We start from the raw sequence: 20,202 nt of genomic DNA on the forward strand, positions 1-20,202 counted from the left end.
ACAAGTATGAAGCTGATAAAAGCACTGACAAACACACACCAGGTTTTGGCCTTTAATCTAAATACTGGGCTGCAGAAGACGACAAACAGTCCACATTCTACAAACAAAATTCTGTATTTATAATTCACAAGGTCAAAGTGATACTCAACTGTATTTAATACAAAGAATATTTTATATTTTAAAAGTTTTAATAATAGCATAAAACCAAATTATTTCCAGGAGGATTTAAGTATTTTATCTGGAATATCCTGTAAACAAAGTAAAAAAAGGTTTCCTGTGCTTCTAGGTACCATCTGTACCCAGAAAGTATATCTGTATTTCTACTTAGTATTTTCTTTTTAATACCACATTGTTTTGAGGTTGGGGGTCTTTTTTTCCCCGTAATGAAAGCAACCATAAAACAATGTACAGGCTTACATGACAAACCACTACCAACTATTGCACAAGCTAAATTTAGAAAAATGAAGAGAAACAAAACTACACCTCTTACAATTGTAACCTAAATTAACTTCATCAGGAAATATAACAATTATAGTTTTGACCATAAACAGATATATTCCATAGCACCTTTTTTTTTTAATGAAGGGCAGAGAAAGATCCTTTTACCTGTCCTACTGCTTTGAGTGTAACATTGCACATAGATTTAAAACAAATCTTAGATGTACTCTAAGAAGCTGTTAGAAAACCAAACGTGTTACCTGTTTGTAGAATTAATCATTATTTATCAGGACTATTCAGAGCTTTAGCTCAGCTTATGAGTATTTATTCAAAATGCCAAAGATAAGCATTGACAGTTAAGATTAGCAGAGAGAGGAAAAAAAAGGATTAGTACTGCCAAAAGGAAGTTAATGTCATTCACATGAGGTGTATGACATTACTGTATAATAGATGGCAAAAACAGTGGTTCCTTAATGTTTTTGTATGTTACACACCCCCTTTTTTGCATTTATTACCATTATTCATAAATGCAAGTGTACATGAAATTAAAGTCTTATTAAATAACAGATAACCAAAATATAATTACAAGAGTTCTACACAAAGGTAAAAACTCATATGTATGTTTGAGAGAATGTCTAAACCTAAGGATGATTTGACACTGCAAGCCAATGAAAAGTTTACTTCAAAATATTCACATTTATCAGTGAAGAGATGGGAATGATTAAATCTTATGAGACAATTTGACTGTGTCCATTTCTACCCAAGTCAGATATATAAAAATACACTATCATCTTAGTATAGGCAAAGTTATATTAGAACAAAGACTGTAAACTTGCCAAGCCAAATTCTCCATTCCACAGACGAAGGAGGCCCAGAAGCATTAACCAAGTTGTCACTTGCTTTTTGTATCCTGGAATACTCCTTTCACAATTCTCACCATTTCACTTCCCCAGTTTGATTAAAAAAAAAAATAATCTCTTCCCTAACAAAGGAAACCAATATTGTAGCTCATCTCAACTTCTTCAAATGTTTGGTATTTTGAACACTATGATGGAGCTATTCATCTACTGGCCCTAATGTAAAGCGAAGTTCTATATCCTCAGAAACAAGAAATTAAATAAATTCATTAACCTTATCATTGCCAATCACAAACTGCAAGTAAATTTAAGCTACGTAAGAAAGGGAGTTAACACAGGGAGCAAACTGAGCATAAAGGGAAAAGCTACAATAAGATTTAAAGTGGTAATGGATCCTGATATCTAAAACACTGTAATCAATAATTCACAAGTAATGTTTGCTTACATTCACCATAAGCCGTACTTACATATAAAAAGAAACTGGAATTTATTTCTATTTCAAGACAGGGAAAAACAAGATTCGCTTTGAAATGAGAACGCAAACCACAACAGTAAAGCCAAAAATGTTGAATATACCTTGTATTTGGTCATGGTGCTAAAATGGTTGTTCCTGAAGAACACACAAAGCTCTCCCTCCTGGACAGCTGAAGTCAACTCACAGAGTCCATGGTATGTCAACTGTGTAGCTGTGTTATTTAGAAATTGCTCAGCTACAAATCCTACAAAAGCAATATATACTGTTATGTGTGTCTATTACATACTTCCGAATATATAAAACCTGTTTACAATGGTAATATTTTTCCCATCTCCTCCCTACTAAGATGCCCCCATATTGCCACAAATCTAAGGGAATGCATTCAGAGAGGGGAAAACGAGTTGAAAGTTCTAAAACCTCAGCACTGTAGATAACTCTCTCATGTTCAGAAATGCTATCTCTGCTTCTAATATTACTGATATTTTCCTTGTGATCAGGTGGTATATAATTCATATTCTAACTATAGGAGATAATACCAATAGCCAAGTTGAAATCTGAATGCTGCCCATAATACCTTTTCATAAAAGGAAGTTCTCTCCAGCTTTTTAAAAAGTATATTTAATAGATCAAGAGAATGAAGCTGATCCTTGGTTTGGAAATTGCATCAGGGAAGTTTAGAAGACAAGCACAGTGCTGTCTGCCTGCCCAGGGAAAGAAGTTCAGCAGACAGAATGCAGCTCTTCACACAGATTCTATCTCTACATGCCGAGACCCACATACAAGTATGTAACTAAGATTTGAGAGGGTAGATACTTTGATAAAGCATAGAAAAAAGTTACCCACCTTCACTAACCAGTTCACTGTTGTCTGACTGTTTACAAGAAATTATCTTCTCCACTAGCTGATTGTAACTGCAGTTACCAACTGCTTTTACTATGTCAGCAACCTGTAGCAGGAAGGAACAGCATACAGAAAAGAGAACTTAACCTTCATGAAGAACAGAACACAACTGTAAGCCTAAGGCAATTATTCATAAGAAAATAAGAAGAGTTTCAACAAAGAGAGGACATTATTCCCTTAAAAATGCTAGGCCAAAAAGTTTTAGCCCAGACTGTTACACATTTTGCTGTCTCAGATCCCATTTTAAATCCTGAAGTTAATGCTTAACTTCAAAAGCTGTTGCTAAAGCAGATGGAGGAGAGAATGGGGCATCAGTTGTCTCAGCTGGGCAGCAGGGAAGTCCAGCGGGATAAGAGAACAGCAACTTTCATGAACAAGGCATAAAAAGAAAAAAAAAAATCTGAGGCAAATTATTCCAGCCAAACTCACCAGTTTCCCCCTAAGTAAACAGTACCAGTTTACTGTTTATCAAATAATATAATTAAAAATAAATTATATGCTTGTTAAAGATGCAGTTCTCTCTAATTGGTTCTAACATCCTCAGTTCTCAAAAGGAGTGACTAGTAAATCAGAAGAAAGGAGGAAAGTAACCTTGCATTCCTTCCAAGTGTTCTCTAACGAGCTTTCAAAAACAACGACTGGGACACCATATCTGGCAGCTTCCTACCTCCCTTGGAACAAAAATTCTCATTTACATAGTCATTAATTCAGCATAGAAGGTTTTGAAAGTTAGTTTGACTATAGACCTAGTCTCTGCAAAGTTACTATACTAAAACCCACGTATAGTCTGTATTCACTCCTCTCTGAAGGAAATCCATTTTTTCTGACTAAAAAACCCACTGCCATAATTATTATTATTGACTCCAGTTAAAATTCTGCAATATCTCCCCTCCCCCCAATAAAATTCAGAATAACTTGTATTCTGTTTGAATTACTGAAAAAAAAAAAAAAAGTTACCTGAGGGTCCACTAACCATCCGTGGTACAAGGGGATATCAAGAAGATCAAACACTATGCATTCAGGTGTGTATTCAAATACTCGTACACCTGTAAACTTCACGTTGACATCCAGACCCGTCTGTAACTTATGTAGAATCGCCATTGCATCACTCATATTCTGACAGCAGAAAGAAAAAAAAAACCAACAGATGACTAAATAGAGCTTTGTACACTTGGTGATTACTCTTGTAAGCCTTCATCATTTAGTACTCGTCAGGTCAACATTTTAAAAAAAAAATTTGCAAAAGGGGAAATTAGCTAAACAACTGTTTCAATGCATATTCACATTATTCATTCTCATTGTGCCAGAAGACATCTGCAGAATAAGAACTCCCCCTCCAATCAGCTGTATCTGACTGTTTCTTCTTCTACATTCATAAGCTGCTTTTAGGCAGCTCCTATTTCTCTTAGCTCTATTTCCCATAGCCACAAGCCAGATGTTTGCAAGAAGAACTGCATTATAAGGGAATCTCTAAGGGACTCTCTTGAGGTTTCTTCTCCCCTTTTAAGTCCTGCCTTATGAGTCAGGCTGAAGTACTTGCCACCACACAATGAAGGAACAAAACAAACAGATCTACTTGTTAACTCTAATTTGGCAGTTCAGTACTTAAAAGTGGTGAACAACAATGAAGAATCTGATTTTTTTGTTGTTCCATAAAAAAAGTTTTGCTGTCTTATTTTGGGCATACCTTTAAATGGCCTGTAGATTCTACCGTGGAAACAAGTCATGAAAGTAGCACTTAATTACAGTTGTGATCCCAACTGTGGAATCGTAAGGGGAATTATCAAGTTATGAAGATCCAGTCACACAAAGCAAAGATGAGCCAAAGAAAAAGTGCTTTGTGAGACAGTTCCTTTGAACCGACAAGTGAGTTTCCTGACATGCAGGAAAAAGAATTTTCCACCAAGTAAGAAGAGTCCACAAAGAGTATAATCAGAAAGTATTTGCAGTATTTGCAAAAGATTCAGGGAAACTGAGGCGCTTTTTTGTTTGGTTTTTTGTTGGGGGGGGGGGGGTTTGGCTTAGTTTTGCAATATTCTGTTGCTTAAGAGGAATTCAGGATTGCAACAATAGGGAAAAAAACATGACAAAAAACAGAAATACAGATTGGAAAGAAGATGGAGACAGAAAAGATTCACAGATTAAAACCACTGATCATTAGTGACAGTTGCCTCTGTGTTGTCTTCTTTTAATGATAAGACAGTTAATAGCAAGAATCACAATTAATAGAATCAATAAGGGAAGACAAAAAACTGATAATAAGGATGATTGACTATAAAGGATGAATAATGAGAAAACTTTTAAAGACCTAGGTAGGCCAGCAAAGTATAAGTGGGGTACATAGTGTTATTTTATCAAATTAAAAGCAACTTGCTGAAATGCAGGAAAACCACAAATAACTGGATCCCTTAACCAATAACATAACCAATACACTAACTTCAACATTAACTTCTGCAGCACATTAGCGCACACATTAATAGATAAAGCAGAATGCTAACACAAGCCTGTATATTAGAACATAAAGCAGACCTTAGTATTTTTAAGAAGTCAGTTTAAAAAAATCAGTCTATGCATCTTGTAACTTGGTATTGTAAAGAATATACCAATTAAAACATACAACACTCACTAAGTAAACATGCTAAGTGAAGTACAATGCTTCATGATCTGATTCTAAGCACAGTTTTGCATCTGTTGGAAAGATGAATGTTACCTAGATCTTGGAAGAAGTTTTAGACATCTCTCAGCATGCAACAGAAATCTAAAACAAACCTTGTATATAAAAATTGTGTAAGCAGCCATATATACGTAAAACAGTCTCAACTACAGATCTTTGCACAACACTTTACACATGCAACAGCATGGCTTCATTAAGTTATATCGCAAAAATTTCATGTTCACCAATATCGGCATTTTAGCCAATGGAATTAAGCTGCTACTCTTACTGGTATGCAAGTTTAAACGTCCTTTTGGTTTTTTTCTTAGTAAAATGACAGTAGAACAATAAGCTTGTTCCTACTTTGAGTAATTTCAGCTTAGATGCAACTTCTGAAAACTGCTGAAGTAAGTTTATAAACAGACATACTTCCTTGTTACCAAGCAGATTGAAACCTGGAAAGCTCTCAGAAGGGTTGAAGCTTACACAGACAAGCTTATCAACTACTTGATAAAGCATAGCTATAAAACACTCTCATGATCATTATCCAGTATCTGCCCTTGGGAGTGGTTGCTATGAATGAGAGAGTTTTACTGCTTGTAGCCCTTTAACTGCACTGTTGTGTAAAGTTTCTATTACCAGGAAGGTAACAGCTCTCACTACTTTACTACAGGTTGCTTCATCCTTTTGAAAATTTTGCTGTCACAAGATTGAGAATTTAGCAAAATTTGTAAGTAATTCTCAGGATCTGGCTCAGATTTTTTTTTTTTTTTTTTTTTTTTAAAGTTTTTATCATTACGATAGCACACCAAACCACCTTACTTAAAAAGTGCATTTCATTGGTATGGACCAGATATCAAGTATAAAAACCTATCATAGGCGTTTTGGAAGAAATAATGTTGTACTCATACTCTGCTAAATGAATAGGAAGAAAGCCTATAGCAATTCAGCACTAGCCATCCACAAATTCAGCTCACACATCTACAGATATTAGTTGTATTTATTTTGTAATGTTTACTTTGTAAAAAAACAGGAATACATCAAACTGTCCAGAAAACTGCAGAAGCTTCTCACTACCATTTGAACAGTATCATTTCTATTTTAGCTATTTCCACACCTTCAAAGTGACAAGCTTCTGAAAAAATGAATGCAAATAAGCAAGGATATACAGAACAGCTGAGCTTGGAAGGGACCTCTGGAAGTCATCTGGTCCATCCCTGCTTCTCAAGCAGGGCCACCTAGAGCCAGTTGCCCAGGACCATGTCTAGACAGCTTCTGAATATCAACAAGGATGGAGAGTCCACAACCTCCCTGGGCAACCTGTTGTTAAGTTTGTGCATTAGAACTTGTGCTTTTTTTTTTTTTTAATCGAACTTTAATTCAAATACTTAATTAAATCCCTCAAGTATGGTGAAAAAGAAAGTCATAGCTGAAATGAATATCTTGTCATGATGTTGACATTATACTAAAATCAAGCATTAGAAATGCAGTTGTCTGAAAAATTTACTTGAATTTCTTGCATAAGAAAACATATTGTTTTAGGCAAAGAATATTAACTGTGTGACAAGATAAACACAAAATTATGATTAACACCAAGACTTAGTTCCAATGCTTCTGAAATGTCATAATTTTGTAAGACTCAGTTGCCTAACTAGTTCTAGTTTCTTTTTCCCTCTCGCATGATATCATTCATACATCTACAAGTACATTTAGAACATTCCTAGAACAGAATGTTTCTTTAAAATTGTACAGTTAAATATTTAAGGAAAATGTTTGTGACATTTACATAGTAAACCCATGTATTTGAGCACAAGAAAGCCATAGAGGTTACACTTTCACCAGGAATATAGTTTTCATCACCCTCCTGTAAGTTGATTATAGCTATAATCTTCCACAGCACAGAATTGTGTGGAAAAAATATAGCTAATTTTGTTATTACAAAAATAATTAATAGAATTTGATACAAGTCATATTTTGGATTATTATTGTTATTAAAAGAACCCACATTCAATCTTCATTCTAATTTCAACTATCCCAAGATACTTGATTTGGTTTTCAACACTGAATAAGAACAAGAAAAGAAGATCTAATAAATAGAACTAGCTTGAAACCTAAAACCTATAATAAATTCAAATCACTTTTCCATGAGTAATCAAAAAAAACAGCTGTGACCACAGACAGAGCTTAAAAAATTTGCTCAAAGACAGTATATACTACCTCAATTTTTTTTAAAATTAATACCAGTATTTTTAACATAGAAAGACTTCTCTGGTAACATAAAAATAGTGGTCAGTGCAAATAATATTGCCTTTCATAACAGGGAATCAACCTCTTTTTGTCCATCGCGACTTAAGAACAGAAGTCTCTCTCTTGCTTGGCTTACATCCTCAGAGAAAGTCTAACAGGCATCACAGAACACAGCACACTGAAAGATGCATAATAGAAGACTTCAAAGAGCAGCCACCCTGGTATATACTTCCGTCTCTACTTCCATGTTATAATTCCTCAATAAAACCAAAATTCTTTCATTACACTCATTGCAGGCAAAAAAAAAAAAAAAAAAATTTAAAAAATCATTTCTTGTGTTAATAGATACTGAAGTATTTATAAATAATACTCTATATCAAGCCTAGAAAAAAAAAGGCAAAACTAACTACAAACAATGTTTTGTATGCTTCTGGTTTTTAACAAGATGATAAACCTTAGGTGAAAAAAAAAGTTTTAGTTCCTTCAGACATAAGCAATTGTATTTTAGGAGTAGCTCCTTACCTGCTCATAATTTAGACGCTGAATTTCAGATATCTCTTTAGGTTTTGCATCAAGAATATAGTCTCCTAAAAAAAGCGAAAATAAAATTAAGTATATTCCACACTTAAAGCTTCAACATTTCTATAAACACTTCTGACTGAAGCTGACTGATCATAAATACCACCATTGAAGTTTTCTATCAAATTAATGAGTTTGCATTGTTTTATAACCTGAATTATAATTATGGAGTAAAATATAAGAAAGATAGTAAGATCATATTAAGAAATAAAATTCAAATCACCAACGTTGTTACTAAAGCAGCATTTCATAATCTATTGGGGTATCATACCAATCTCTTAATTATTCAGAAATTTACCTCCCTCTGTGCCTCAACTTAAAAATATAAAAAGGTCAAACTGTTCACAGTAAGATATGTAACTGCGTAACAATTTAAAAAGGCAACCACTTATCCTGACTGATACTATGACTATTTTGGCATATGTTCCCATATACCAATAATTCTGAAAGGCTTGTACTCCCACCTGTGTCTACAACACAAAGGTAATAATTAATCAGTTAATCAACACACTGCAGTTCAAGATTTGTAACAATTTTAGTGACTAGTATCCATAAACTGCCTCTCCCAAATTATTCAGATTTTATTTCAACAGTTGTCATATTTATTCCCTTGCTCCATTCCTAAAAAATATGTTTCTACTCAAAGGAAAATATCATTACAGGTTTCCTAATTTATAAACCTTTTAAGCTAAGATTGTTCAAAGTAGTTGAAAGGCATTTCTTTTTTTATTAAGCTGTAGAAGAACCATTTGGCAATTGCTAATCCTGTTGACTGAATAGGATCCTAAATAATTTGAGCAGGTAATTTTGTTATTCAATTTAATAAGATAATCCCAGAATCTAATATATGCCTTCAAGAAAGAATACACACATTTAGCCAACCGGGATTGTGCGGTGACTTCAAACAGTATTATTCTATCAATACAATCAGAAGAAATGTTTAGACACAGGCAGCGAGATTTCTTAAGACTTATTTTTTTGAAATTAAGTAATTAACTTTTTTCTTCAACTGAAAGATTCAGCAATATGCTTTTGAAAAGAACAAGCTACATTCTTTAAAAGCAAAAAGAAAGAAAATATAGTAAGTTGTTTTTCTCTCCTGCTTAAGAAAAATCAAAACTAGTCTTTAAGCTCAAACATTTTATATTTGTTAGGCTACAAAGGGAAAGAACTGTGGTGCACATAGCTTAAGTACTATTGCAACTGCACATTTAACACCTGGATCTTCCGGGCTATTGAAGTTACAGACTTGTCAGACAGAAACAGCTGCAGTTTTGCTGAACACTGAATCTGATAACGGAGGAATGCCTGCAAATGAGACCTCAATCACTGTGACAACTTAATTAATTCTTCCTGTTGTTTTAATTGGGTTATACTACCAAGGATTAGAGTTACTACAGACAATTAAAGGCACAGTCGACTTACTGCATTCTGTCAACTATAATAGAAGAACACTGTAAGAGATGATGACCAAGTTTAAATCTACCAATGTGTTGGTGTACTAAGCCATACCAACTGCATCACTAGACTAACCACTTAGGAAAGCAGTACAGAAAACTTCTAAAAGCAATTAAGGAAAAGCATGAGTAACTGAATACCGTGGTAGTTTTCTTGAAGCGTGCATTCAAGTAAAGCTGAATAAAATAGTAAATAAATGAAACAGTCCTCCTATATTACTATTCACTAATAAGTATAATATATAATTGAAAACCATTTATTGTAATTACTAACCTAAGTATTCCATCAGCTGTTCAGCCGTTATGATTTCCATCATGGGTGGCAGCTTAATCTGTGAAAGTAAAAGTATATTCTCTTTAAAATGTGAAAATGCTACAATGTAGAAAGTATCAGTAAGGTATTTCTGGACTGAAGTCTTCTGACCACATTTGCCTCACCAATTTATAAGAGCATTAGCATACTGGGACCAAGAACCTTCCCAGGACCTCTACTAAGTAACAGCTACAAGAAGAAATGAAAAAAGGCATTTTGGTTTTTAGACAAACCACACACACAGTACTTCCTCTCACTCGCAGCTCTCTGCATAGCACTCCCTATTCCCACTAAAAAATTTCACCAGCATCCCTCTTGACTTCACAGGAGTTCACACCACTCACTGGAGTAGCTCACCTGCAAGCATCCAGGATAACAGACTGGGAACTGTAGCCACACTTGGTTAAGAAAACTTCACCTTATTCAGGAAAGTCTTTGACTCCCTGCCTTCATCATAAGTCTTAACTGAGTCTTAACTCGGAAGGTTCCTGCACACAGACAGGCTGTAGACAATCTGGTGGCAGCAGCTGCTGCGACAGGGAAGCCAAGACTCATGCAGGTACAAGGAAATTACCTCCCAGCCTCTCATCCCCTGCTCGCATTTCAAGGGTTTGGTTTAACTCCATACAGAAGAGACTGGACACACAGAACTCAGTGGTGAAGCTTCTGTTCCCCTCTCCCCTGACCTATTCCTGTCATTGTCAGCTGCTAAAACCAACCACCTTGGCAGCAGCCAGAGCCAAAAGCTTCTTACATATTCATCTCCTCCATCCAGCATCCTGGGTAAATGTTTTGGTTGCACACTTTAATTTACATATCCCCCTGCAATAACAGCCAAAGCACAAACACATACAAAGGCATGCTTCTGGCAATCTGAAGGAATACCATAGGAGGATATTGTCTTTAACTGTATTGTGCTCAATTTTTCTCTGCATAAATATGAATTTCATTTTTCTAGGGTTTGGGGTGGTTCAGGTTTTTTTGTTGGTTTTTAAGTTTTCTCTTCAGCTTTTAATCTTCTTATCCTATCTCTCTTCAACATCTTACCACTGGAAGTCTAGAAAGGCTGGTATTTATTTTGTTAGGAATTTTTTAATCATGTTCCTCACCACTAATCACCATTCTCCTTGACACAGACAGAAAGACATGATGTGAGATTGTAAACTCAAGCTTAAGATTTAATAGGCTCCAACTACTTTGCTGGTTGTGGAGAGCAAAGAGGAAGTAGAAAGCCAAGAGCAATACATATAAAGCCTTTGATGCAGCATCCCAAACTCAGAAATACAGTATAGCAACACACTACACTGTTCACATGGTGATGGGGAGGGTTTCCTTCCCAATCTGAAAACTAAGCTATTTTAATAACTTTCCAGAGAAAATAAGGTGTGATTGGACTAAATCTATCTCACTGCCAATTTTAATAATATTTGACAAAAGGCAAATGTGTTAAAGATACAGATTTACAAGAAGTTTCATTAAATTTGGAAGAAGAAAGAGACCCAAGTTAATAGGGCCTTGTTAGTTATACACTGGCTAAGAAATATGCCCGTAATTAGGTCAGAATTGGCCACACAATATATGCCACACATTGATCAACCCACAGATGGTAGACATAGAAAGAAGGTGACAGTACTAGGATCTGGGGAAGGAAGGGAATCAAAGTATAAACGGTTAGTAAAGCATGAAATTAGTGAAGCATAATTTCATAAGAAAGAAGGCTTAATTAGTTCTGCTTATAAAAAAAAAGTTATACAAATTAAACAACAGGCACATGAATTTCTGAAAACATCTTTTAAATGAGTGACAACTAACTTACAAAATTTCTTAAACTCTTCCTAAAACTCCTCTAAGTTTCACTAGTACTCAATAGGCTAAAGGTTTTCATAATCTTTGATCCTGTTCATAATATTCATACTGAGTATTCACATAGACATAATATATTGCGCCAAGTAAATAACAGGACTACAGGTTCAAAAAGCTGATTCTTAAACTTCCAGTTCTGAATTGGCAGCATTCAAGCCTTAGCAAACATTAGCTGTGTACACCCCTGAGTTGGGTCTGGTTCATTACAGCTCCTAATGCATATCGACATAACAGCATAGAACAGAATTACTTACACTAGCTATGCCTGAAGTGGTTCTGGGACTACAGATGTGTACAGTACGGCATGAAAGAAAATCAGCATTGCTCCCTCAACTATTAGCAGGACTACTGCAATGATTCTTTCATGACTAAAGCTAGCTCTTTTTATTATTTATTTAAAACCATTCATATCAGCTCAGCCAGCATTGCTTGGGGGTTTCTGCTCTGCACCACATTTGGGAATCTAGAAGTATGCCTACGCTACAAACGGCGGCTATAAAGCACAATTACACGGGTTACCTATATTTGAGCTCTACATACTCAGGGCATAAACGTATTAATGTTTCAGACTTTACGGATTGAAGGAGGTATTATTTGTATCATTGGTTAACAATCTGAATTCCCCCTCACAACTGTAATGCTAAGCAATCTATTTTTTTTTTTTACTGCAGAACCAAAGCAGTTTTACTTGTATCTGCAGAATCTCTCTTAGTCAGATATTTTAACAAGCTAAATCTCAAAATTAACTGCTTAATTAAATGCTAAACAAAGTTAAGGGATTACTTCATGGCATAATTTTAGGGCTAGCTTTTGTGGGACCTTGATGATACCTTTAAAGTGGGCTAACGGGGTTCCAACACAGTCATAAGTACTTCTGAACAGAGCTGACTTAAGGGTATAGAGGGAATGTGACATCTCCTAACTGTTCAGAGCTTCATTGCAGGCACTTAAGCCACAGGAAACAGGAAAGAAAAACACCTTAAAACTTAAGGAAGAGAGAAAAATCATACAGAACCACAGTCATTCTTCACATAAATCAACAGAAAGAAACAATGTAAGCAATAGTAGTGAAAGCTGTTGCTGTCGAGAACATTCTATTATTTTGAGGGACAAGTTTTCTCAATAGGGCTCCATGCTTAGTTGCTAGATTTTACATTAATTTTACATTTTAGGAACAACATGTTCCCTCAACTCCCACCCATTTTCTGTACCCCTCTATTGCAGTTTCCTGGTCTTTCACCCTGATCTCTCTTCTTAACTCTAGCTACTCTTAATTTCCCCCATTCAGCAGAGGGAAACTAAATCTTTCTCACCCAACTATGATGTGAGGTACAGGTGAGCCACCTTTGTAATTAAAAGACAAGACTGGTAAACAAATTTTCATATTGAACAGTTTGTCTACTACAACTTATACAGTTTCTATGCATTAGACTACAAAATGGAAAACTACATAAAACTAATTTTAAATATTTTCCATTGTATTCTCCCACTCTTCAGAAGAGCTTAAAAAAAAATTTAAGTGATATAGTCCGGCATAGAAGCTAACACTTCCAAAAATACTATGCATATAGAAAGGGACCACGCAAATTTCTAATGGCTTATTATTTATAGTCTCAGAACATGTTTAGCTAAAATATGCAACTCCCCTGAATTCAGTGTTCCGGAAGAGGTAAGGGTAGTAGCTTTAAGCTGCCTTGTCAAAAAATTAACACTCCTTGCAAATACGTACCTCTCACCTTGCAGGAACAGCTTCATAGACTTACCACACGATAGACTGGTAATACGTGCTGCCACCCAATAACCTTAACATCTCCCCCCTCAACCAGGTTTCCTCCAGTCCCTCAAAGCAGGCTCCCTGTCCTGGAAAACGCACAGCCACCGGCCTACTGATTTGTAAGCTCAACTCATCCCGCAGATGCAGGGAGGAAGGCTGCCAAGGCCTCCGCTGAGCATTCATCAGAAGCTCACCGGCAACTCACCTTTGGAGGCTGAGCAAGTGCATCTGAGCAATCTGTGCAAATGCTGGCCATCAGGAGGTTTTAGCTCAGTAACAAGAACAAGCAGATCACGTGTAAAGGGCCAATGCCAGACCTCAGACCAGGCACTACCACTGCAGACTCCAACAAATCAAATGGATGTCAGCGGGAGCATACCGTACTCAGCTCCTCTGAAAAAATGCCATTTTTTTGAGAAATTAAAACTAAAAATTTCTAACTAGAAATTTTTTAGTCTACCTCTTCTCTGCACCTCAATTTGGATACATCTAAGCATAAACGGTTATATAACATTTACTTACATAATTGTTACAATCACCTAAATAGGTAACTCATACAGTTCTAAAAGTTACTGAAATTTTAGAAGAACTAGGCATGTAGGGACCACAGCTCCCAAAGCCTTCCATTCCATGAGAGGACTGTGATAGACAAACCTTTTAAAGACACTGTCAAATACGCTACTGGGATTATTCTCCTACACAAAGAGCTGTAAGGACAAGATATTCCATATGCACTCACTTCTCAAGACAATATTATTTATATTTGTATTACATTATGTTTTCCCTTACATTTATGTTCCAAAACAATTTGTTTCTCTGTTCCCTGGACATTTCAGTTATGTAATTTCTGTGCAACGCATTAAGGTTCACAGAGTTCTTCAGCTACATGACATCACATCCTACCTAGGAAACACAGAGCAGAATTACATGGCACCCTTACCAAGCTTTTAGCATCTGATGATTGCCATGGAGTACATCCTGAGAAGGGCTACCCCCACACAAAATTACAGTTTAATGCAATGCCAGAAGTTATCAGAAAGTGGTGCATGAACTACACCTAACAAAGGTCACAAAAAGTACTTGGAAAAGCAAGCTTTGCATTGGTAAGCTTAACTACATAATGAGGCACAGGTCTGAGGAAAAACTGAGCAGTCTTCAGATTTAAACAAGCTGAAAGACAGTGTCCTACGCTACTCTGCATCGGAAGAGACAACCCATGCTTGTACATACATTTTAAAATGTTTGTTTCAATACTCTACTTCTGCTTTCATTTCCATCATGGAAGCCTAAACAGTTACCACAGTTTTGCATAACAGTTACTTTTTCAAGTCGGTATCATACTGCTTTTGTTTTCTTTTTACTTAGAAGAACATTTCTGTAACACTTCTGTAAGCAGAACTCCTCAGCACTATCTCCTAAAGGCTAAACTGCAAGTTAAGCTTACATAGGCAGTCTGCAAAAACACTTCAAAAGAAAAGCAATTTCATAATTGTAACATTTAAAAGTACAGCTTCTACAATCTGCCACCTCAAAGTTATATGTCCAGACTCCTTTGAAAGTAGTGGATAAAGAGAGGTAGCAGTTTTATCGCAAGTTTAGTTCCAAAATCTGGTACTGTCAGAAAGGAATTTGAACAGTCCCAGTGGGTGCTACTACTTCAGAATTTCCAAAAATCCAAGCACTGCCAAACCAGTATCTCACATATGAGAGAACATACAGGTGCAACACTAAAACAATCAATTATTTTTCTTTGTACCTGTATTCCTTAATAAAGATCTTAACTCTAGTATCAAAAATACCTCCAAAAGGCATAATAAAAACTGAATGATGACTAGGAACAGAGAAGAATCTTGCTCCATTAATGAACAAGATCTTCATAACCAGGAAGAAACATTTCAAGTATATGGCACGCTTACCTAAGGTACAGTATATCTTAAGTCTTGTTATTGCAATCCTTTAAGCAAGTTAACAAACTACCTATAGTCTCTCTTTACTCAGTGAGGGGTATCTCAAAAAAACATGTTTTGAATGAGGGCAACTGGGACATACAAACAGGTCACAAAACTGTTAGTATATTTAAAACAATACTCTAGTGGGGGGGTAAGAAGCTTGCATTCTGAGGAGCTGAAATAACTGAAAAAGCTTAATATATCCAAATGATAATCTGAGTTTTCAGGCATAAACATTTCTGTGATTATGGCCTACATACCCTCTGAAGGCCTCCCACATATTACTAAGCAGTAAATAAAGATTCTGGTTTTAAGCAAATTGATTATGTGCCACTTGTCACAAACAATTATGCGAATTCAACTTTCACTGCTGCACAAGCACAGCTGATACATAGTACTGGATCTCAAGGTTATCACTCCCATTCTGGAATAATGGAAGCATGTAACTGGCCACGCAAAGGGAAGCGTTCGTGGAAACTAGTATTGTAACTGTTGTTTCTCAACTTTGAGGACTTGAATGTATTATCTGAAGTTATTTGAGACCATATCTACCTACAGGATGACCAAAACTCTCAACCTTGTCAGGACAGAGTTCCAAGAAGGAAAAGTCGGTGGCTGATACAGGGAAGAGAGCCCAAAGCTTAACTGTTTACTTTCTTATTCTCTGTTGTGATTTTATTTCCCCTCCTCATCTCCTCCTCACTCCTTTTCCCCCCCCCACCCCCACATAGCTTCTTTTCACCTACCATACACTATGGTATTCTTGCTTTGCTTTCATGTATTTTCACCTCTTGGCGTGCTTCCTTGTTCCGAAATTATAATTACCTGACCCAATCTAGCGTTCATCTTGGTTCAGGAGAAGTGAGAAGAATGTGGATGTCCATCCTCAGCCTTGGTATGTAGCTAGCTACTGTCAGTGACGTACAGATGAGCTGTCAATAAGCTTGCCACTCCAAACAATGCCAACATGGTTCTTGACTATAAACTGGGGAAAAGAAAGGCTAATTTGGAGAGGCACTAATTAGGAAAATTAAATATAAGCAGGGGCAATATACAACCAACTAACAGGAAAACCCTCAAGCATATAAATAATAAGTCATGTGATGGCAGTTTCACCATTTTAGTTGCCTGCCTGCAACTCATGTAAATTCTGCTGAGGTTTCACATAAACAGACAAAATTATAAAAAACCCTTCCTGTAATTCCAGCAATAAGAAATGGTAGGGCGCTCCCAAGAGGTGTTTTGATTTCCACCTATTTATAAAATTAGGTATCATCTTAATTCTCACTAATGTAATATTTGGTCAAAGCAGAATGTCAGTTAAAATTCTGGATGGAGAACAGCAGAAGAAAGCAATCATATTTAAGGAGGCAGAGGAAGAATGCTACGGAACAAAACCTCCAAAAACTTAAATGCAAACAACAGAAGCAGTGCTGTCCCCTTTCTATGCTTTCATTAAATGAAAGGTTAAAAAGGAAAATCCTGTCACTAGCCATTTCTTTTAAAACACAGCCACACAGAACGATAAGGAATAAGTTCTGCAAGACCGTCCACTCACCCCTAGATGTTAAAGAGGGAGCACAGAAAGCATTTGTTAAATACTGAAGTCTAAGACAACCCTCACACCCTCTTGAGGATAGCAGAACCTACGTAAGGCAACACCTTGAAGTCACACACAACTTCCCCGTACTGCTTTCATGGATGGCTAAATATCTACATCACTGTACCCACAGCTTTCCTCCTGATATATGAGCTGTTCTGCTCAGGAAAATGTACAGAAACTACAACTCAAACAAAATCATTAATCTTCTGGAAAGTTACCTTCCTCTAAACAAATTTCTTCTTATAATATTATTTCCATTTTGACCTTTTTCTATGTCACCTGTTACACCTGTGAACAACCTTCTACTCGTCCAATACCAAATTTCTTCCCCTTGATACTGCAACATAAAAACTATTCCCATAAAGCTTTCCTATTCTATGACTCCATTCTATCAGCTCACCAGTCTTTTCGGGCTGAATTGCCAGCATTTCTTGAGAAGTACTCCCTCCTCCTCATTTTGCAATGCACACAACCTCTTAGCTCTTCTCCAACAGATATTCCTTTCACACATAAGTGTTAATAACTACCTTATGCCTTACATTTTACTGCTTAAAAGTTAAAAGTAATTATTTCAAGGCTACAGGAAGTCCATATCCGTGATGGCTATTAGAACACAAGAACTTCCAGGCCTCAAAGCTGTACTTGATCACAATCCGATTTACTCGTTCGTTTAAATACAATCTAACCTGCATAACTGTACAAACGTATCCCTATTGTTCAGGCAGTTACTTGTACAAATCTGTATTTTGAAGAATTCTGCATACACTTCGTTATACAAAACTAACCTGTTTTCCCAAAATACCGTCTATGTTTTTAGTGCTATAAATAGTAACGTTTATTTACTAGAGACCTGCACACATCTGCAAAGCACATATTGCTCAGTTTAATAAGGCATCATCTAGATTTTGATTTCTATTTTAAGGCAACAACAAAGTAAATCTATATATGACAGCAGCATCTAAGTAGTGCACTGTCAATAGACTGCAAGCCATTATTTATTTTCCAAGTTCTCTATGTGAGATATGTGCTTAACAGCAGAAACAAGTCTGTGTCTTTCTTGATAGAATCACAAAACGGTTTGGGTTGGAAGGGACTTTTAAAGATCATCTAGTTCCAACCCCCCTGCCGTGGGAAGGGACACCTTGCACCAGACCAGGTTGCTCAAAGCCCCATCCAACCTGGCCTCGAACACCTCCAGGGACGGGGCAGCCACAGCCTCTCCGGGCAACCTGTTCCAGCGTCTCACCACCCTCACAGTGAGGAATTTCTTCCTTGCATCGAACCTAAATCTACCCTCCTTCAGTTTAAAGGCGTCACCCCTTGTCCTATCACTACACGCCCCTGTAAAAAGTCCCTCTCCAGCTTTCTTGAAAACGTTGTTGACTCAATCAGCACAAACTCCCGGCGGCGCACTGGCACGGTTTTGGCCCCCCGAACGCCTTCGGCACTCCACGGAGCGCCTCGTTAGCCCCGACGAGGCCGGCGTTTCCAGGTCACCGCCCGCCCCAGCGGCACCGCCCGCCCGGCGCAGCGCACCCGCCATGGCGGCGGCAGGCGCCCCGGCACGCACGGTAGGTACCTTCCAAGCCAGGAGCAGCACGTTCATGATGGCCAGCAACGGGCAGGGCCCGTTCTCGTTCTGAGTGATGACGGGCGTGTTCTCCGCCTTCCAGCGGACCCACTTGATGTGATAGACCGACTGGCCCGGGAAGCGCTCCTTGGAGGCCGAAAGGAGCTGGGAGCCCGCCGCCGGCCTATCCCCTTCAGGCTCCGGGGCCGGGCCCCCCGAGGAGGCCCCCGCCACCACCGCCTCCTCGGCGTCGCTGTTGAGCTCGGAGCTGCTCGGGCAGCAGGAGTGCAGGTTGGAGAAGGACTCCAGCGAGTCCAGGCTCCGGGACTCCTCCCCCGGGGGGCTGGGAGCCCCGCTGCTCCCGGAGCCGGCCCCCGCGGGACCGCTCTCCGAGACGGGCGCCGCTCCGGGGCTCTCCGGCACCGCCAGCCCCGCGCCGTCCGCCGCCGGCGGGCCGCCCTCCGCGGCCCGCGAGGGAGACGCCGTCCGAGGGGCCGCGGCGGGAGCGGGGGCCGGCTGAGGGGAAGGGCTGCGCCGCCCGCCGCCCTCCTCGGCCGCCGCGGGCCCGTCCCTGCAGCCGCCCTCGCCTGCCGCCGCCTCTTCCAGGAGGAGCTGGCTGGCGGCGGCGCCCCCGCCGCCCCTCTTCAGCGAGCCCGGAGGCGGCGGGGGCTGCGCCAGGCTCTCCATGCCCGGCCCTCGCCGGCCGCCCGGCTCCTTCGCTCTCTATTGGCGCTGCGGCGGCCGATCCTTCGCCGACAGCGCCCGAGACGCCATAACAGCGGCGACGGCTCCGCCCCGCCGGGGACGCGTAGGCGGGAGGGAGAAGCGGCCGCGGGTCACAGCGGGGCCCGGGGCGGGGGAGCGCCGCGAGGGCGGGGCTGGCGGGGCGGGGCGGGAGCCCGGCGACGGCAGCGGGGTGGCCGGCGGCTGGCGAAGGAGGAAGGGCGGGGAGCGCGCGAGCCCGGAAGGGGCGGCACGAGGCAGGGCAGCCACGGGGCAGGGCCGGGGCCGCGGCCGCGCCCCCGCCCCGGGGCCCGCTGCCGGCCGCCTCGGCCGCCCCTTCTGAAGCCGCGCAGGGACCGGGGGCGCCCACTCGCTCCCCTCTCTCGGGCGGGGGGCAGCCCCCGCCCCGGTGCTCGAGGCTGCCCTGCCGCGACGGGGCGGCAGAGCAGAGGGCCCGGCGCTGCCCCGCCCCGCCCGTTTTGCAGGAAGCCGGGGGGGGGGGGGGGCAGGGCCGCGCCTGCGCGGGAGCGCCCCCGCGGCCGCTGAGGTAAAGCGCGGGAGGAGGAGGAGGGACACGCCGCCTTACGAGAGTTCCCCGTCTCCTAAAGGTTGTCAGTGCCTTTAATTGCGGTTCGTTAGAGGTCTGTATTATAAAAATACGACTGGGGCGAGCGTAATAGATACTGTAAGAACTAACGCAGTTGTATTACTCGGACTTCACCCTGATGAACCTGTTTCCTTCTCCCCTTATAGAAACCTTCAGCTTTTAATCGCAAGTTTTAAATATGCTTTTGGGAAGAC

The 20,202-nt window shown here is 39.6% G+C and overlaps 1 protein-coding gene across 4 annotated transcripts in view; it reads right to left on the reverse strand.

Moving 5' to 3' along the window:
* The window catches only part of MINDY2 (MINDY lysine 48 deubiquitinase 2), a 34,553-nt gene extending 14,992 nt beyond the window's left edge, over window positions 1–19,561 (reverse strand). For 3 of the 4 annotated variants that reach the window (XR_005932318.1, XR_005932319.1, XM_030013643.2), the window contains exons 1-6: window positions 18,688–19,556; window positions 9,881–9,938; window positions 8,093–8,157; window positions 3,628–3,786; window positions 2,614–2,716; window positions 1,872–2,014 (exon numbers count right to left, since the gene is read on the reverse strand). Coding sequence is in view for 2 of the 4 variants with exons in the window: in XM_030013643.2 (XP_029869503.1) it covers window positions 1,872–2,014; window positions 2,614–2,716; window positions 3,628–3,786; window positions 8,093–8,157; window positions 9,881–9,938; window positions 18,688–19,365 (1,206 nt within the window). In the remaining 2 variants the exon portion in view is untranslated. Of the gene's footprint in view, window positions 1–1,871; window positions 2,015–2,613; window positions 2,717–3,627; window positions 3,787–8,092; window positions 8,158–9,880; window positions 9,939–18,687 lie in introns of all 4 variants that reach the window. The other variant, XM_041123251.1, reaches the window with a different exon arrangement.
* Between the last annotated feature and the right edge of the window lie 641 nt (window positions 19,562–20,202).

Source organism: Aquila chrysaetos, chromosome 5 (assembly GCF_900496995.4).
Source record: "Aquila chrysaetos chrysaetos chromosome 5, bAquChr1.4, whole genome shotgun sequence".
Classification (NCBI taxonomy): Eukaryota; Metazoa; Chordata; class Aves; order Accipitriformes; family Accipitridae; genus Aquila; species Aquila chrysaetos.